Consider the following 13507-nt stretch of genomic DNA (forward strand, 5'->3'; position numbering starts at 1 on the left):
AGAAGTCATAGCCTGTGTCTCAAACACAAAACGCACATTTTATAACATGCAACAGAAGAAACACGCCACACACTTACCATCAGACACTGAGTTTTAATGGACCAATGATTTTTCTTTCTTCTTTTTGCTTTCCAGGGACTCAGTGTTCATAGCAAACAATGCCAGGTTATCACTGCTGTTTCTAGAGGACTAAGCACACAAGACGAACTGCACCAGGGCTTATTGGTGTGACAGGATGTGTCACAAATATTCACACCAGTTTTTACAAGCCTACAAAAAAGCATCTTCTGCTCCCATCCTCTGAGGCTTCCTAAGGGACAGGAGAGCCGGTGACGGACCCTCATTTAGTCTAGTGGAGCTCTACAAACACATTAAGTCTGTATAAGTAGGTTCCTAAAGCTAAGAACCCAACAATCATTCTGTGACTGACTGACAGGAAGCACACATCAGGTCACAAGATCAACACAAGCTACGCCCCCTGGCCAATCAACAGTATGATAATCTAATAAATTAATTAAACAGTGTTTATTATTATTATTATAGAATATTAATGTATCCATGTGCTAATTATTATTACCATTATAATTAATATGCTACCCCAGATTCCTCATGGCCTGTGACGTAAGCACATAGCAGTAGACAGAAGGTGTAAAAAAATTCAATTAAAATATTAAAATAAAATGTAAAAAAGCTTTAATTAAATGTAGATCTCCTGAAATAGTGACAAACAGTCAATCATACAAGACACAAATATGTTTCTAAAAAAAAAACTAACGCTACACACTAAACGCTACACATGACGTCCTTATAAATTAGTTCCAAACCGTTTTACAGCTGGTTTAGACCCTTAATATTTCTCAAACCCACTTTCGAGAAGAAGAAGAAGAAGAAGAAGAAGAAGAAGAAGAAACAGATAAAGATCTGTGGCTTCTGAGAAAAGTAAGCGCAATAATTTCTGGATTTTTTATTATTATTATTTAATCGTCTGGAAAACAGCCAGACTTGGATTTCCCCAAAATGTGTTGAATACGCTTTTAAAAATGCGCTTTTTTTATGGCTCGTGCATGTAACGCAATGTACAGTATGTTAATGTGAAAAAAAATAAATAAATAAAAATTCACCAATCGATGTGCCAGCCAGCCCCGGCTTTCTCTTACGCACGAGCCCGTATGGGCGGACTGGTCAGCTGATGGCTTTAAACGCTGCACACTCTCTCTGTCCTCAATACGCGGATCTCGTCGCACGAATTATTTTCCAGCCAATTACGCACAATGTGGAACATTTCAAACAGCCGCAGGAGGAAAACTTGCAACTTGGTGGGATTTCATTCGGGAACGTGTCCTTTGCGCGCACCTGGAGCAATCGGAGACATGCAGGGACAGCAAATTGTAGCCGGTTTATGATACCGAGCCTCCGTGTAGCCAGTCTCCGATTTCTTCCTGGGATGGGGAGCAGCGCATGGAGCTGCGGTGCCTTGTTCCTGCTGGCCATCGTTTGCTCATGCCATGCCATCACTCTGGAGTCTATCCACTGGAGCAGTTCCAATGCCAAGTAAGTGGAGGAATCAGTTTTGCGATCAATACAACTTTCTGCTGTGGACTGACAGAAATCTGCTCAGTGACATTTTCCAGAAGTGATTTATAATGACTGAGAAGTAACTGATAACACCGAACACTGCCAGGCTCCAGCTCCTCTCCTGTGCCATTTGAAACTAAACAGAATGATTTGTATTAATTAATGACTTTTTATCTTCGCCATGTTATTAGCTGGTGATGAAACCAATACATTTCTGCAATGACTCTTCCGATATTTACATAACACAAAAAAAATCCCCTGAAGCGATGGAATTGGGGAGCTTTAAAAAAATAGCTCCAGGGATTACTGTAGACCAATATTTTTCCTTTATGACTGCGGTGTTTGGTTTTTGGTTTGTTCTGTTCAGTCTAAAAAAGCAATTTAAGACAAATTTCTGGTCTGATGTGAACAAATGAAAACCTGCAAGATCTTGTTGAAACGCTCTTATTTATATCACTGAAGTTAAACTGTGGCCACTTTATTATCCATCAAGTTCAAGCAGAGAATTGCATAAAGTGAAGATGATCCAGTCTCTGCTGGTTTAACAGGATTTTTATGTTGTTTTTTTAAAAAAGTGTTGTGTTTCTCTCTTTTATCACAGGTTTACTCCAGGTCAGGGTCTCATCCTGTATCCACAGATAGGGGACAAGATGGACATTGTGTGCCCCAGGGAAGATGCTTCCTCTGGGGGAAAGGAGGAGTTCTACAGAGTCTTCCTGGTCTCGCGAAGTCAGCTGGAGAGCTGCACCATTGACCAGACTGACACGCCTCTGCTGAACTGCGACAAACCAAACCGTGATGTAAAGTTCACGTTCAAGTTTCAGGAATTCAGCCCCAACTTGTGGGGTCTGGAGTTCCTCAAGGGGAAGGACTATTACATAACCTGTGAGTGTTTTTTTGTGTCTGAAGCCATGGCTGTCAAGTGTGTGGCACACATTCTAATTAAACTCAGTAGGATGGGGAAAAAAGCAGCTGGTTCCTACAGGTGGAACCGCCTTTAAATCCAAGCTAGAAGCTGATTCCTTTTTCCTTCCCTTGCCCTCTCTCCTTCTCTCTCTCTGGGTAAAGAGGACGCCTTGGCTCCCTCTCAATTTGTCAGTTTGCGTGAGAATCAAAGTAAAAAAAAAAAAACCCGCACACACACAAAAAAACGTGGCCTCGTTATTGGACTGCCGTCGGTTAAACCAGCATCTTAAGAGGCAAGTGATGCATGAGATAGAGAGCAAGTCTGACCATGTAGCCTCACCCACCTCGCCACGCTCTGACAGCACACTTCGCTCTGGCAGGCCAGTGTGATTCCAAGGGCTTACATGCCCCAAATCACAGAAGGCTTTTACAGCATCAGGCAGATTTGATGGGAGCTTACATGGCAACGTGGCTTGTAGCCTGCGAGATGTTGTTATCTGACCTAAATGCTGCTAACAAGTATGTGTGTGAATGACAGGGGTGAGTGAGAGTTCCTGGTGTGTGTGTGTGTGTGTGTGTGTGTGTGTCTCATGCGAGTGTTGGTTATTGATTCAAAAGGATAGCTGCTAAAATATTCTCCATTCGTCTCATTTCCCGTGTTGCATCTTGAGATGCAATGCTTAGTCAGTTCACTGGTTAGTACATTCAGCAACATCACACTCAATTTCCAGTTTGCTGGCTTCACCTAACTGCAACTAATGCAACCATCCTGTAACAAATCCTCTCACTCTGTTCAGGTTTTCTTCAAGATGTTTTGGAGGTTAAGTATTTTGGGAGCATTACAGCTTTTTTTTTTTTTTAATTTTTAAAAAAATTTTTTTTTAAAGAATATACACTAAAAAATTAAGTATCTTTTTGGTTCAGCCCTCACCCCATCTTCTGTGCTTCTGTGGTGTTTTCACATGTGTGATTATCTGCTGTTTATAACATCACAGCTTGTGCTATGTGTGGCATTTTGTTGCATAAGTGATGCAACTTTTGGCAACTGACCCAACTTGTCTGCAAAGGAGTCGTCGCGTAATTATGCATTCCCTGATAATCGTTTATTATTTACACGAAACATGGGGAAGGGAAGAAAAAAGTGTTTAATTTTTGCCTCCTCCCTGTGTTTATCAGCCACCTCCACGGGCTTCCTGCAGGGTCTGGATAACACTAATGGAGGGGTGTGCAGGACCAAATCCATGAAGCTGGTGCTGAGAGTCGGCCAGAGTAAGAGCTTTGCTTTCACGTGTCTGTGCCGGCGCATGTGTGGATGAAATGAACACACACACAAACATATACATACACATGTAGTTATCTGACAGATGGAACCAGCTGTTTATTTCAGGTTATTACATATTTAAAGCAATAATATCATCTCCAGGCTTGAATTACTGAGCGGTCACATAATCCTGTGATCATCCATCAATTCTCTTGAAGAGAGATTTCTGTCATGAATTATTCCAAATCCTTAATTTAAGCCAGCACTAGCAGCTTAAAGCCATCGGTATTATCATGCATGCGATCATTTGAGACTGCCGTGGTATTTATTTTATTTATTTTTTGTCATATTAACATCACAATAACTGGTGGTTTAATTTGAGGATGCATCATTCTTTAAACACAACAGGCACACAGGTGTACGCTACCTGTTGACGCACTATTTATCAATTTTCAAGCCATACCCTGTAAATGAAGAAACTAGTGTTTATAGTGTGCTTGTTTGCTTCTTTAACTCCACATAATCACAGAAACATGACAGCTGCTGTTTCTGTGTGTTTTTCCAGAAACTTTAAAAGCTAAGTAAATGAAAGGCCTAAAAAATAAATATGATTTTTTTGACCTCTGAAATGTGAAGTGGTATCTACATAAATAATTCAGGAGTTTGAGTTGGAGATGAAAAAAAAAAAATCAGCATTTCGTGCATTTCTCCACTGATCATAACTGAAAATATGGGGCTGTTCTCCCGCTGTGTTTACTGGTGTAAACATCTTTTTTTACAGCGACAGCAAATATTAATAAGTTCAATTTTTAGGTGTTATCGTGTTTTAATTTCTACATATATTAAAAGTCACGACGAGTCGTTGCAAGCGTCAGATTTTGAGTTATACGTTGAGCTTTTTAAATTGAACGTTTAATCGTGTTGTCATATTTTTTATATGTGCTGGCAGGAAATTTGAACATCAGTGATGAATGAATGAGACACTGAAGTGAAGCTTTAATGACTGCTGTTCAAACTAAGCTACCTAACACTCAAATATGCATGTAGTCCCAGTTAAGGTATAACGTTTCATTTTTACTTTAGTATTTATTTTTATGTTTGAGCAAAGATCATAACATTTCTTTCCTGTATTTAGACATTAAACGGTCACTTTTTAATGTTGGTATATGGAAGCTTCTTTCTGCCACTTAATAAAAAATAAACTTTTAAAAAACTTCAACGTACCAACTCAAACATCTGAGAAAAACATTGAAATTTCAAGTTACAGATTTAAACTTTTGAGATGAGAACTAAAATGTTTGACTTTATGGATGTTGTTTTATTTCCAAATGTTTTTTTTCCCCAGTGGCAGAAACAAGCTTCCATACTTTTATGTTTGTTGTTAAACCCAGTTCATTTGAAGGCCTGCACATTATCCCATAAATTGCCAAATTTTAAATTAAGAACTACAATTTTTGAAGGCTGAGAAACCTGAAAGGTTATTGGTGAAAGACGACTTTAGTTCCTTTTTAATAATATAAATTACTAATAAAGCAATGCAGATATTAAGAAAGAGTCCTTTATAAACCTTTTTTACACTATTTTAAGAAGAAAAAGTAGACAAATCCTTGTTACTATTGACCATGATGAAAGGTTTGCTCTAAACACGGAGCCCTGAATAATGTGATGGGTAAGAAATTCACTTAAAAATGGTTTCTGTGCATCGATCCTGTGTTGCAGCCAAATACCCCAGAAAGCATACCTGCGATGCCTTTTATTATCTATATCTATGTATTAGGGGTGGAACGATACACAAAATTCACGGTTCGGTTCGATACTTTGGTGTCACGGTTCGATATTTTTTCGATACAAAAAAAATGTTCATGCCTTTTTAATTTGTCATTTATTAAAATTCTAAATATATATTTTAACTCAAAAGTACAGTTTTTAAATTTAATGTTGCTGAAACAACAAAGTAATAAAGAAAATCTATCTGATCGAGAAATCACTCATCTTTGGAAAAGAGAGTTTATTACAGAGAAATGTCTCTTTCCAAAATAAAAGCTATACTATACGCTTCTTCTGGGCTATATTCTCAGCAGCATATTAAACATATCAGGTCCCCATAAGGAGAATCATGTGCTAACGGCTGTCTAAATGACTCGGGTAAAGTTTGTAGCATGCGTGCTTGTTGTTTTTGTCTGCTTCCACTTGTCTTTGCACTAGGATGATGTCGGAGTAAATGTGCAGTCATATTCGTTGTGTTCCCACTAGTGCTGTCAGAGTTAATCTCGTTGAAATGACGTTAACGCCACAAGACAGCAAATCTCCGTTAACGAGCTACCGCGGCTTGCCCCGTGGGGCTGGACGGCCAACACGTTAACGAGCTAACTGCGCTAACGCACTAGTTCCCACCAATGTAATTGAGCATTGCTGGCACATCCGACATACTGTTTTACTTTTGTCCATGACGCGCTTACCTTCAGGGTCATACCTCACATGAAAACCAAAATAGTTCCAAACGCCAGATCTGAATGAGGGTGGGGGAGGTTCAATTTGCCATGTTGCAACGAGAGCTTAACTTCTGTCTCGCTAGCTTGCCCTGCGCTCAGTGAATCTGCGTTCGAATACTCAGCCTAGGCTGCACTGTCGAGTGCAGATCCACTGAGCGCTCAACACAGACAGCATCGTCAGAAGAAAAGTTGATCAAATAAATTTTGTATTGTTAGATACACATGCGTACCGAACCGAAAGCACTGTATCGAACGGTTCAATATCAATACGAGTATTGTTGCACCCCTACTATGTATGTATATATATATATATATGTATATATATATATATGTATATATATATATATATATATATATATATATATATATATATATATATATATATAGAGAGAGAGAGAGAGAGAGAGAGATAGAGAGAGAGAGAGAGAGATAGATATAGATAGATATAGATATATATGTAACCTCTATGGACATTTTTAGGTCAAATAAAGAAAGGTGTGTGCTTTGTAATCTGACAAAGGCAGTCCACATTCAAGGTTGCCTATCATTACTACCAATGGTGAAATGAAATGGATTTATTAAGTATTGCTCAGCCTGATATCCACTTCTGTTTTTTTTCTTCCTCTTTAGTAGATGATCCCCTTTATCTCCAGTCCATTAATGACTTCAGCATCTCTGAAGTTTATTTAATTAATGCTAAAAGTGTAATTTAATGTAAGATGTAACCAATGCAAACTGAGCTGCGTGATGGCGTTATCTCCTTTCCTTTCACAAAGAGTTGGTTCTGGGTAGGCTTAAAGACAAAACCAGGTGACTATGTCGATTATTCATGGGGAGTTTATGAGAAAACTAAGATAGAAAGATCTCATTGTTATGGTTTCCTGGGACGACACTGAAGCGTTTTAATTCTCTGAGTAATGAAGAGTAAATCAGGAGGAACCCTGATTGAAGTTTAAAGGAGAAGTAGGACTTTTTAACAGTGCTTTGTTTTTTAGAGGAAAGAAAGTTGTCGGTTCAGATCCGCTGACTCTTGTTGCCTCTCGCAACTCTTAACTGCTGGGATTGGCTCCAGCGACCCTGACTTAGATAAGTGGAAGTGCGTGGAGCCAACATCCTAATACTAACTTGTAAGGATGGCGGCCCCAATACATAAATGGCTGAAACTTCTCAAAAGTGTACTTAAGTACTTGATTGAATGGATTTAGTTACTTCTCACTGACAGAGAGTATCATAAAGGGGAATATAACCAATTTAAAACAAGACGGGGTTTCTTTTGATTACTTAATTGTTCTCATTTAATTCTATATTCTCAGACTTGATCACATTTCTAATGAACCACAGAGGAAAATCCGTAACTGTGAAACAGCTGGTCTTTTTCCAGAAAAGTCCCCCTGGAAAAACCAGAGGGAATTTTTTTTTAAATGGCTCCATCTGATAAATTAAGGGCAAACCTGTACCACCGACCCTTACAGTGTATTGATCTAGAGGCTCTGTAGCGTTGCTACTGTGGTTTGGGTCTCCCTCAGCACCTTTATCCTCCAAAAAAAGACTTTTTGAAAAATCCTCCAGCCCTCCAGCAGAGTTTCACAGAAAAGTCAGAGCATTAAAGTTTTTCAGGCAACATCTTAGTAAGACATTTTATGCTGTTTTTCTTCCTTTAATTTGTCACTCATATGTATATATTATGTGTGAGTGGGTGGGGAAAAAAGGAGAACATGTTAGTGATGCTTTTCCTGTCAAGAAAAAAAAAGAAAATCGCAGCTGTGACACAAAACCCAGCTTTCTGTGGTCTGGCTGCGTTGAGAAAAAAACAAGTTTCGCTCTTTGTCTTGTGATTCATTTTTATTTGAATGACTGTTGATCCAAAATCAATAAATAAATAGAAAGAAATTAGCTCTTGATTTAGATTCTGAATGAACCAATAAATCTCATTACAGTAACCTGGAAGGTGTGAGGTTTGCAGCTTATATCAGTCTGTGTGGTTTTTATTCCAGACTCTTCAGATCCACCTTCAACACTTCAGGAGTCCCCCACCAGATTCCCACCTACACGACCAAAGTCCAAGGCCAAGGACGCCTCCACGAAAGAAGGGGATATAAAAAGTAAAGCTGGTATGAAGACAAACCAAAAATACAGCCTGGGGAATCGTGTACAGCAGTATCATGGGCATTTCTAGCACACAGGAGCAGACTGAGCAAGCCTTACCTTTACCTGCCCTTTCAGTTACCTTCCTTTTGTGCATTAATGTTGAGATTCCCACACATATCAAAAAAACCCCATTAATGTTCACAGATTTTTAATTAACCATTAAGTCTGTTTGCAATTTCTACCCCAGGACTCTTGTGTTCGCTTCAGTCCTCATGGGACAAAACTCTTCGGTAGGGCAGCTTCAGCAACACTGCTGAACAAATTGCAGTTTATTGAATACATTTTTATGCTCTCAATAGTAAATAATTAACAATAAAACAACATTAGAAAGTGATTATAGTCCTTTTAGCTCATAAAAAAGCAAAATGAAGGCAACATTTAAACTACATATTGGCTCTTGATTGAAATATTTGAGTTGATTTGTGTAATTTGTTGTCACTAACAACGATCAGTAGAAACCAAACTCATCAACCCTCAGTAGACTGGATTTAAAATTGTCTGAGCAGCCTTTTTATTCTGCTCTGACCCACTTCGTGATCATCGTGTGACTCTGCAGACGGACAGAAGAATAAAACAATGCTGCAAACTGTTCATCAAAATGACATTTCACTGAGTCCTCCAGTTTGCACTCAAACCTCAAGTGATCATGAGTCTGTCGTGTGCCAAAAAAAGGGCCTGTGTTTTCTAACAGGGTGACACTTAAGATGAAGCATATTCTCCTGTGTCCAGCTTCAGCTGAGCTTTTTCACGCTAACATGTACTGATCAGGCCGTGCCGGGGCATTAAGTGAGTGAAGTTGTTTTTAAACCTTTGTGTCTCTTGCCCCTTAAATGTTCTTTTTCTATCTTCTGACAGATGTGGGCTCGGAGACAGGACTCTTCACGTGGGTTGTCTCTGGCTGTGTGGTCCTGCTCGTGGTCATCATAGTTCTGTTGGCTGTGTTGTGGAGGCACCGTCACCGTCGCTGCGTCCCAGATGGGCAGCAGTCTGCCTCCGTGTCCCTCAACACTTTGGGCGTGCCGAAACGGGACAGCATCAGCAGCGACAACAACGGCTCGGACCGCAGCGACGTCGTCTTTCCTCTGCGGGCTTCCGACAGCATGATCTGCCGTCACTTTGAGCGCGTGAGCAGTGACTACGGGCCCCCTGTGTACATAGTTCAGGAGATAATGCCCCAGAGTCCCACCAACATCTACTACAAAGTCTAATGCTTGCTGCTCTGATGACACTTCTCTGCTGATATGAAGGTAATCATGAATCTCAGCTACTGAGGACAATCTGAGAGCTGTGTATTTTTTTTGGCTCTGTGAGCCAAAAAAAATACAGATAAAGAGCGAGAGCTCCTCAGTGAAGTGACAAGGCAATCAGACAGCAGACTGGTGTCTTAACATATCATTGGTAGTTGTATCCAGTTTGTTTTTGTCAGATATGCTTGGAAATGGGGGAGAGATGTATTTATAAGAAATTCTTTATTACTGCCACCAACACGTGGCAGCTTTAGATGTACAGTAAATGTGTATTTAATATTAATTTATTAATGAATTGGTTTAAGGAAAAGAGGGGAAAAAAGCTTAAAAACTGCACTGCAGAGCATTAAATTCATGAGCACTTTGAGGTTTTTCACAGCCAAAATGTGTTGACTTTGTTTGAACCAAAATGAAAGTCATGATTTTGTGGATTTTATTAAAATGAAAGTGTTTCAAGGGACTCCTCACCCAGTCTTTGTGATCTGTTTCTACTTAAGGATTCAATCACGTGTGAACATCAGTTTAAAGGGAAAAGGTGTTTAACTTACTTTTAGGACACCGTAAAATAAAGTAAGTGTCTTCAGTTTCCCAAAGGGGAAGTGTTGTAAATGAACAAAAGGGGGATGTATGTGGTTAGATACTGATATTACACAGTGAATACAACAGCACTCCGATCTGTTAAATATAACCACTCAGTTATACTTCAAGTACTTTTATAGACTCCATCGCCTTAACAGAGCTTTTCTAGTCTTATTGATCCCTCAGTGCTTTTACACTAAACTCAATTCACCCAATTCAACACTTACAGCTCTTTATTTATCAGATACACTCACGCTGAAGGACATGCAAGCTGATCGAGCCACCCTTAGATTAGCAGACAGCTGGCTTTGCCCTACATCATGCTTTGATGCAAACAGTTGCCTTGGTAAAGTTAAGTTTAACCTTAAGCTGCTCTCTGAGTGGCTTTCAGGGGGAGGTGCTGGATGAATGAAATTAGGCTCTGAGCCTTTCTCATCATTAAACCTCTAATGGTGCTCCTGGGAAACTAACTTTCACTCTGGGGTAAACACCATCATTAAAAAACAAAACAAAACATGTTTTAAGGTTGAATAGACAAAAATTACATCATAGAAACTAGAGTTAGATGTAGTTTACTGGAAACTGAAGAGATGGCTGTTAACAATTAGAAACTTTAATGGTATGAGTAGGGCTCAAAAGAAAAAATAAAAAGAGCCTAAATGTTAAAGCCAAATGGGAAAACAAGCACCTAGCACTTACTCTCTACCAGTTTTCCCTCAGAGTTAATAACAGGTTGGCAGTTTTGCATAATATCCCCGAGCTACGAAATGATCTGTAACAAAAAGAAAACGTATTTATTTAAAAAAAAAAACACTCAACATTCAATTGTGACTCTCGTCTCTCCCGTGGCGCCGTGCGAAGCATCGATTTGTGAACATGTTTCATGCTCCTTCAGCCACATCATGCTGCACATTTTCAACCTGCCAACTTCCATGAGCTTCCCCTCCACCGGGGACACCGTTGTCTCTGAAAGCACGATGCCATGCTAGAGGCTCGAGCTAAAATTAAACAGGTTCTCTATCAGCGCTGTGCAGTACTGCAGATTTTGGTATCAATCTGATACCAAGTCAATACAGGGCTGGCATTTCTGATACTGATGCGGTTTATGCAGGGAGAGCTGTGTGCCATCACACCTTTCAGCCTTTCATATATTTTGAAATGTTTTTTTTTAAGACGTGGAATCTAAATGTGCCAGGCTACATGCTGAACTTAGAGGACAGAAACAAAGCATCGATCTTAATCCACGAGTATCAATCTAATACCAATACCAGCGTGAGTATCAATATCTTGATCCATTCACCATCTGCTGTTCTCTTTAGTAAAAAAACAAACAAACAAAAATAAATAAATACATATCATGCTTTTCATATAATGTGGGTTTTTTGATAAAATATAGAGTATTTTGTCAAAAGAAACCTTACTGCACCACTTATATTTGGCTCGATACACACACTTTAATGAAGGCCTGCAGATGACAGGCGTGGACAGCCTCATTCTTTTCCTGCAGCAAAATTTAATTTCCCCTCCGGCAAGATGTGTATTTAAACTATCAGAGGATGACTTAATAGAAAACGTGTCAAATATAACTTCATTATAACTTTCTATAATTGACTTCTTTAATAGACTCAGCGTGGTCTAAACCACTCGTACTTGATGGGGATATCATCCTGATTATCTGCCGGACTATAACGTTATAAGCCACGCTGCACTGGATCACATTTGATTCATACCTCGGCTTGAACTACCTGATCCGGAGACTTAAAAACAGAAATAATACGGCTCAGCTTGTGAATCTGACACACTGCAGAGCGTGGCCGTCGTCTGTCCATGTGTCCCTTCACCGCCACCCCCTCCTCGCATGAAGCGATGCTCGCTTTTTAGAGATGTTTTTGTCCTGTGTGAAGCTCCACAGCTGAATGGGCTGTGGTTGGGTGAGGTGAGTTCAGCTGACCTCAGGGTCACGCCGACACAATGGTGGTCAGGCTTCTATGGGAAGAACAAAAAACAGAGGCCCCTGTGCTTATGGCCCCTGTTGTGGGCGGGGCTTTGGCTCTGGTAGGCCATTTTGGAAAGAAGAGGCCTTAAAGTGTCCATGCATCAGAGGGGATGTTTGGATCTCGATACAGGCTTTAGTAGGACAAGTGGTGGCAGCGTGGTGCTGTAAGTTGTCCTTTCTATCGGTGAGGTCTCCTCTAAGAATTTATATTACACCAACACAGCCCCATTCCTTAATGCTTAAAGCACTTTTCCTATGTCTCTATCAAAAAATGATGATGTGTGATATGAAGAGTGTGCTGATGCCTTAATAAATCTTTAACTATTATTTGTGCAAAGAGTGCTGAGCTAGGAGCAGGGGTGGTGGTGGGGGTGGGTCGTTTAAGGAGAGTCGTAAGCTTTTATCTGACCCCATGGGACGATGTGAGGTCTACAACCTCCTTGTGTCCACCCACCCCCCACCTCACTTCCATATGCAGAGGAACTGGCTTTGTGTGGGGGGTTGGGGGTCATGACTGAGCGATCGCACTCCCACAGTGTGTCCCACCATGTGCTCAGAGAGGTGGAGAGGAGCAGCTATTCTGGTTTCAAATGTTTCCAGTTTACAGAGAGAATTAAAGCTCTAATGTAATACACAAACACACCGCCAGAAAAACTGGACTAAAACATGCACAACTTCCATTTTTTCTTCTCCAGTACAGCTCAAAGGCTCGAGCTTCATAGTGAACAGCTGGAATTTTCAAGTTGTAATAATCTGGTGGGCATGAATTCATTCGTTTACTTTGGGATGCAAAATGAAGAGAAACTCCAGGGATAGGAAGTGGTTACAGTTTCCTCTTACAGTTAAGCAGCAAATCATGTCATTATGGTACAGTTTTTAATTTGCTAGTTCCCTCTGCTGGCCAGCTTTTATACTGTACTGCGCTCACATGCATGTGTGCAGTTCAAAAGGTTTTTTTGAAGAAAAGCTGAAAAAAAAGCCCATGCTGCAGCAGGGTGTATATTCTGCTTCAAACACAAGCACATGTGCCTTCAAGCACTTAAAAAGAAAAGAATAGTAAGAAACAAAGTGACAATGAGCTGCGATAAATCTTTAGCACTTTTCTCTGAAAGGTGAAAATCATTTTAATTTGCTTCAAACTTTATAATTTTCTTTAGTCCCAGTGAGGCTAATGAGCCAAAAGGAGTGTCAAATTTGAAAGTTTTCAAAGCTGACTGGCTTTGTCACTTGTTTCTATGTTGATTGAGCTTCTTTGTATAAGGAGTTCTTTGTCATTTATTTAACTGCATTTGGATGTTTATTT

General features: G+C 39.9%; 1 protein-coding gene across 2 annotated transcripts; it reads left to right on the top strand.

The window, feature by feature from the left end:
- The first annotated feature begins 653 nt into the window (after nt 1–653).
- LOC146525522 (ephrin-B2a-like) lies at nt 654–12518 on the top strand. Of its 2 annotated transcripts, none has more exons than XM_085134049.1 (5): nt 654–1551; nt 2177–2460; nt 3658–3750; nt 8229–8381; nt 9238–12518. In XM_085134049.1, exons 1-5 carry the CDS (start codon nt 1190–1192, stop codon nt 9588–9590), a joined length of 1245 nt encoding a protein of 414 aa, XP_084990175.1. In that variant the 5' UTR covers nt 654–1189; the 3' UTR covers nt 9591–12518. The 2 variants fall into 2 exon arrangements, with proteins under 2 accessions (XP_084990175.1, XP_084990098.1); XM_085133972.1 differs by having other exon boundaries at nt 1090–1551; nt 8229–8345.
- Nucleotides 12519–13507: the final 989 nt, after the last annotated feature.

The sequence above is a fragment of the Neolamprologus multifasciatus genome, chromosome 1, assembly GCF_963576455.1.
Source record: "Neolamprologus multifasciatus chromosome 1, fNeoMul1.2, whole genome shotgun sequence".
NCBI lineage: Eukaryota > Metazoa > Chordata > Actinopteri > Cichliformes > Cichlidae > Neolamprologus > Neolamprologus multifasciatus.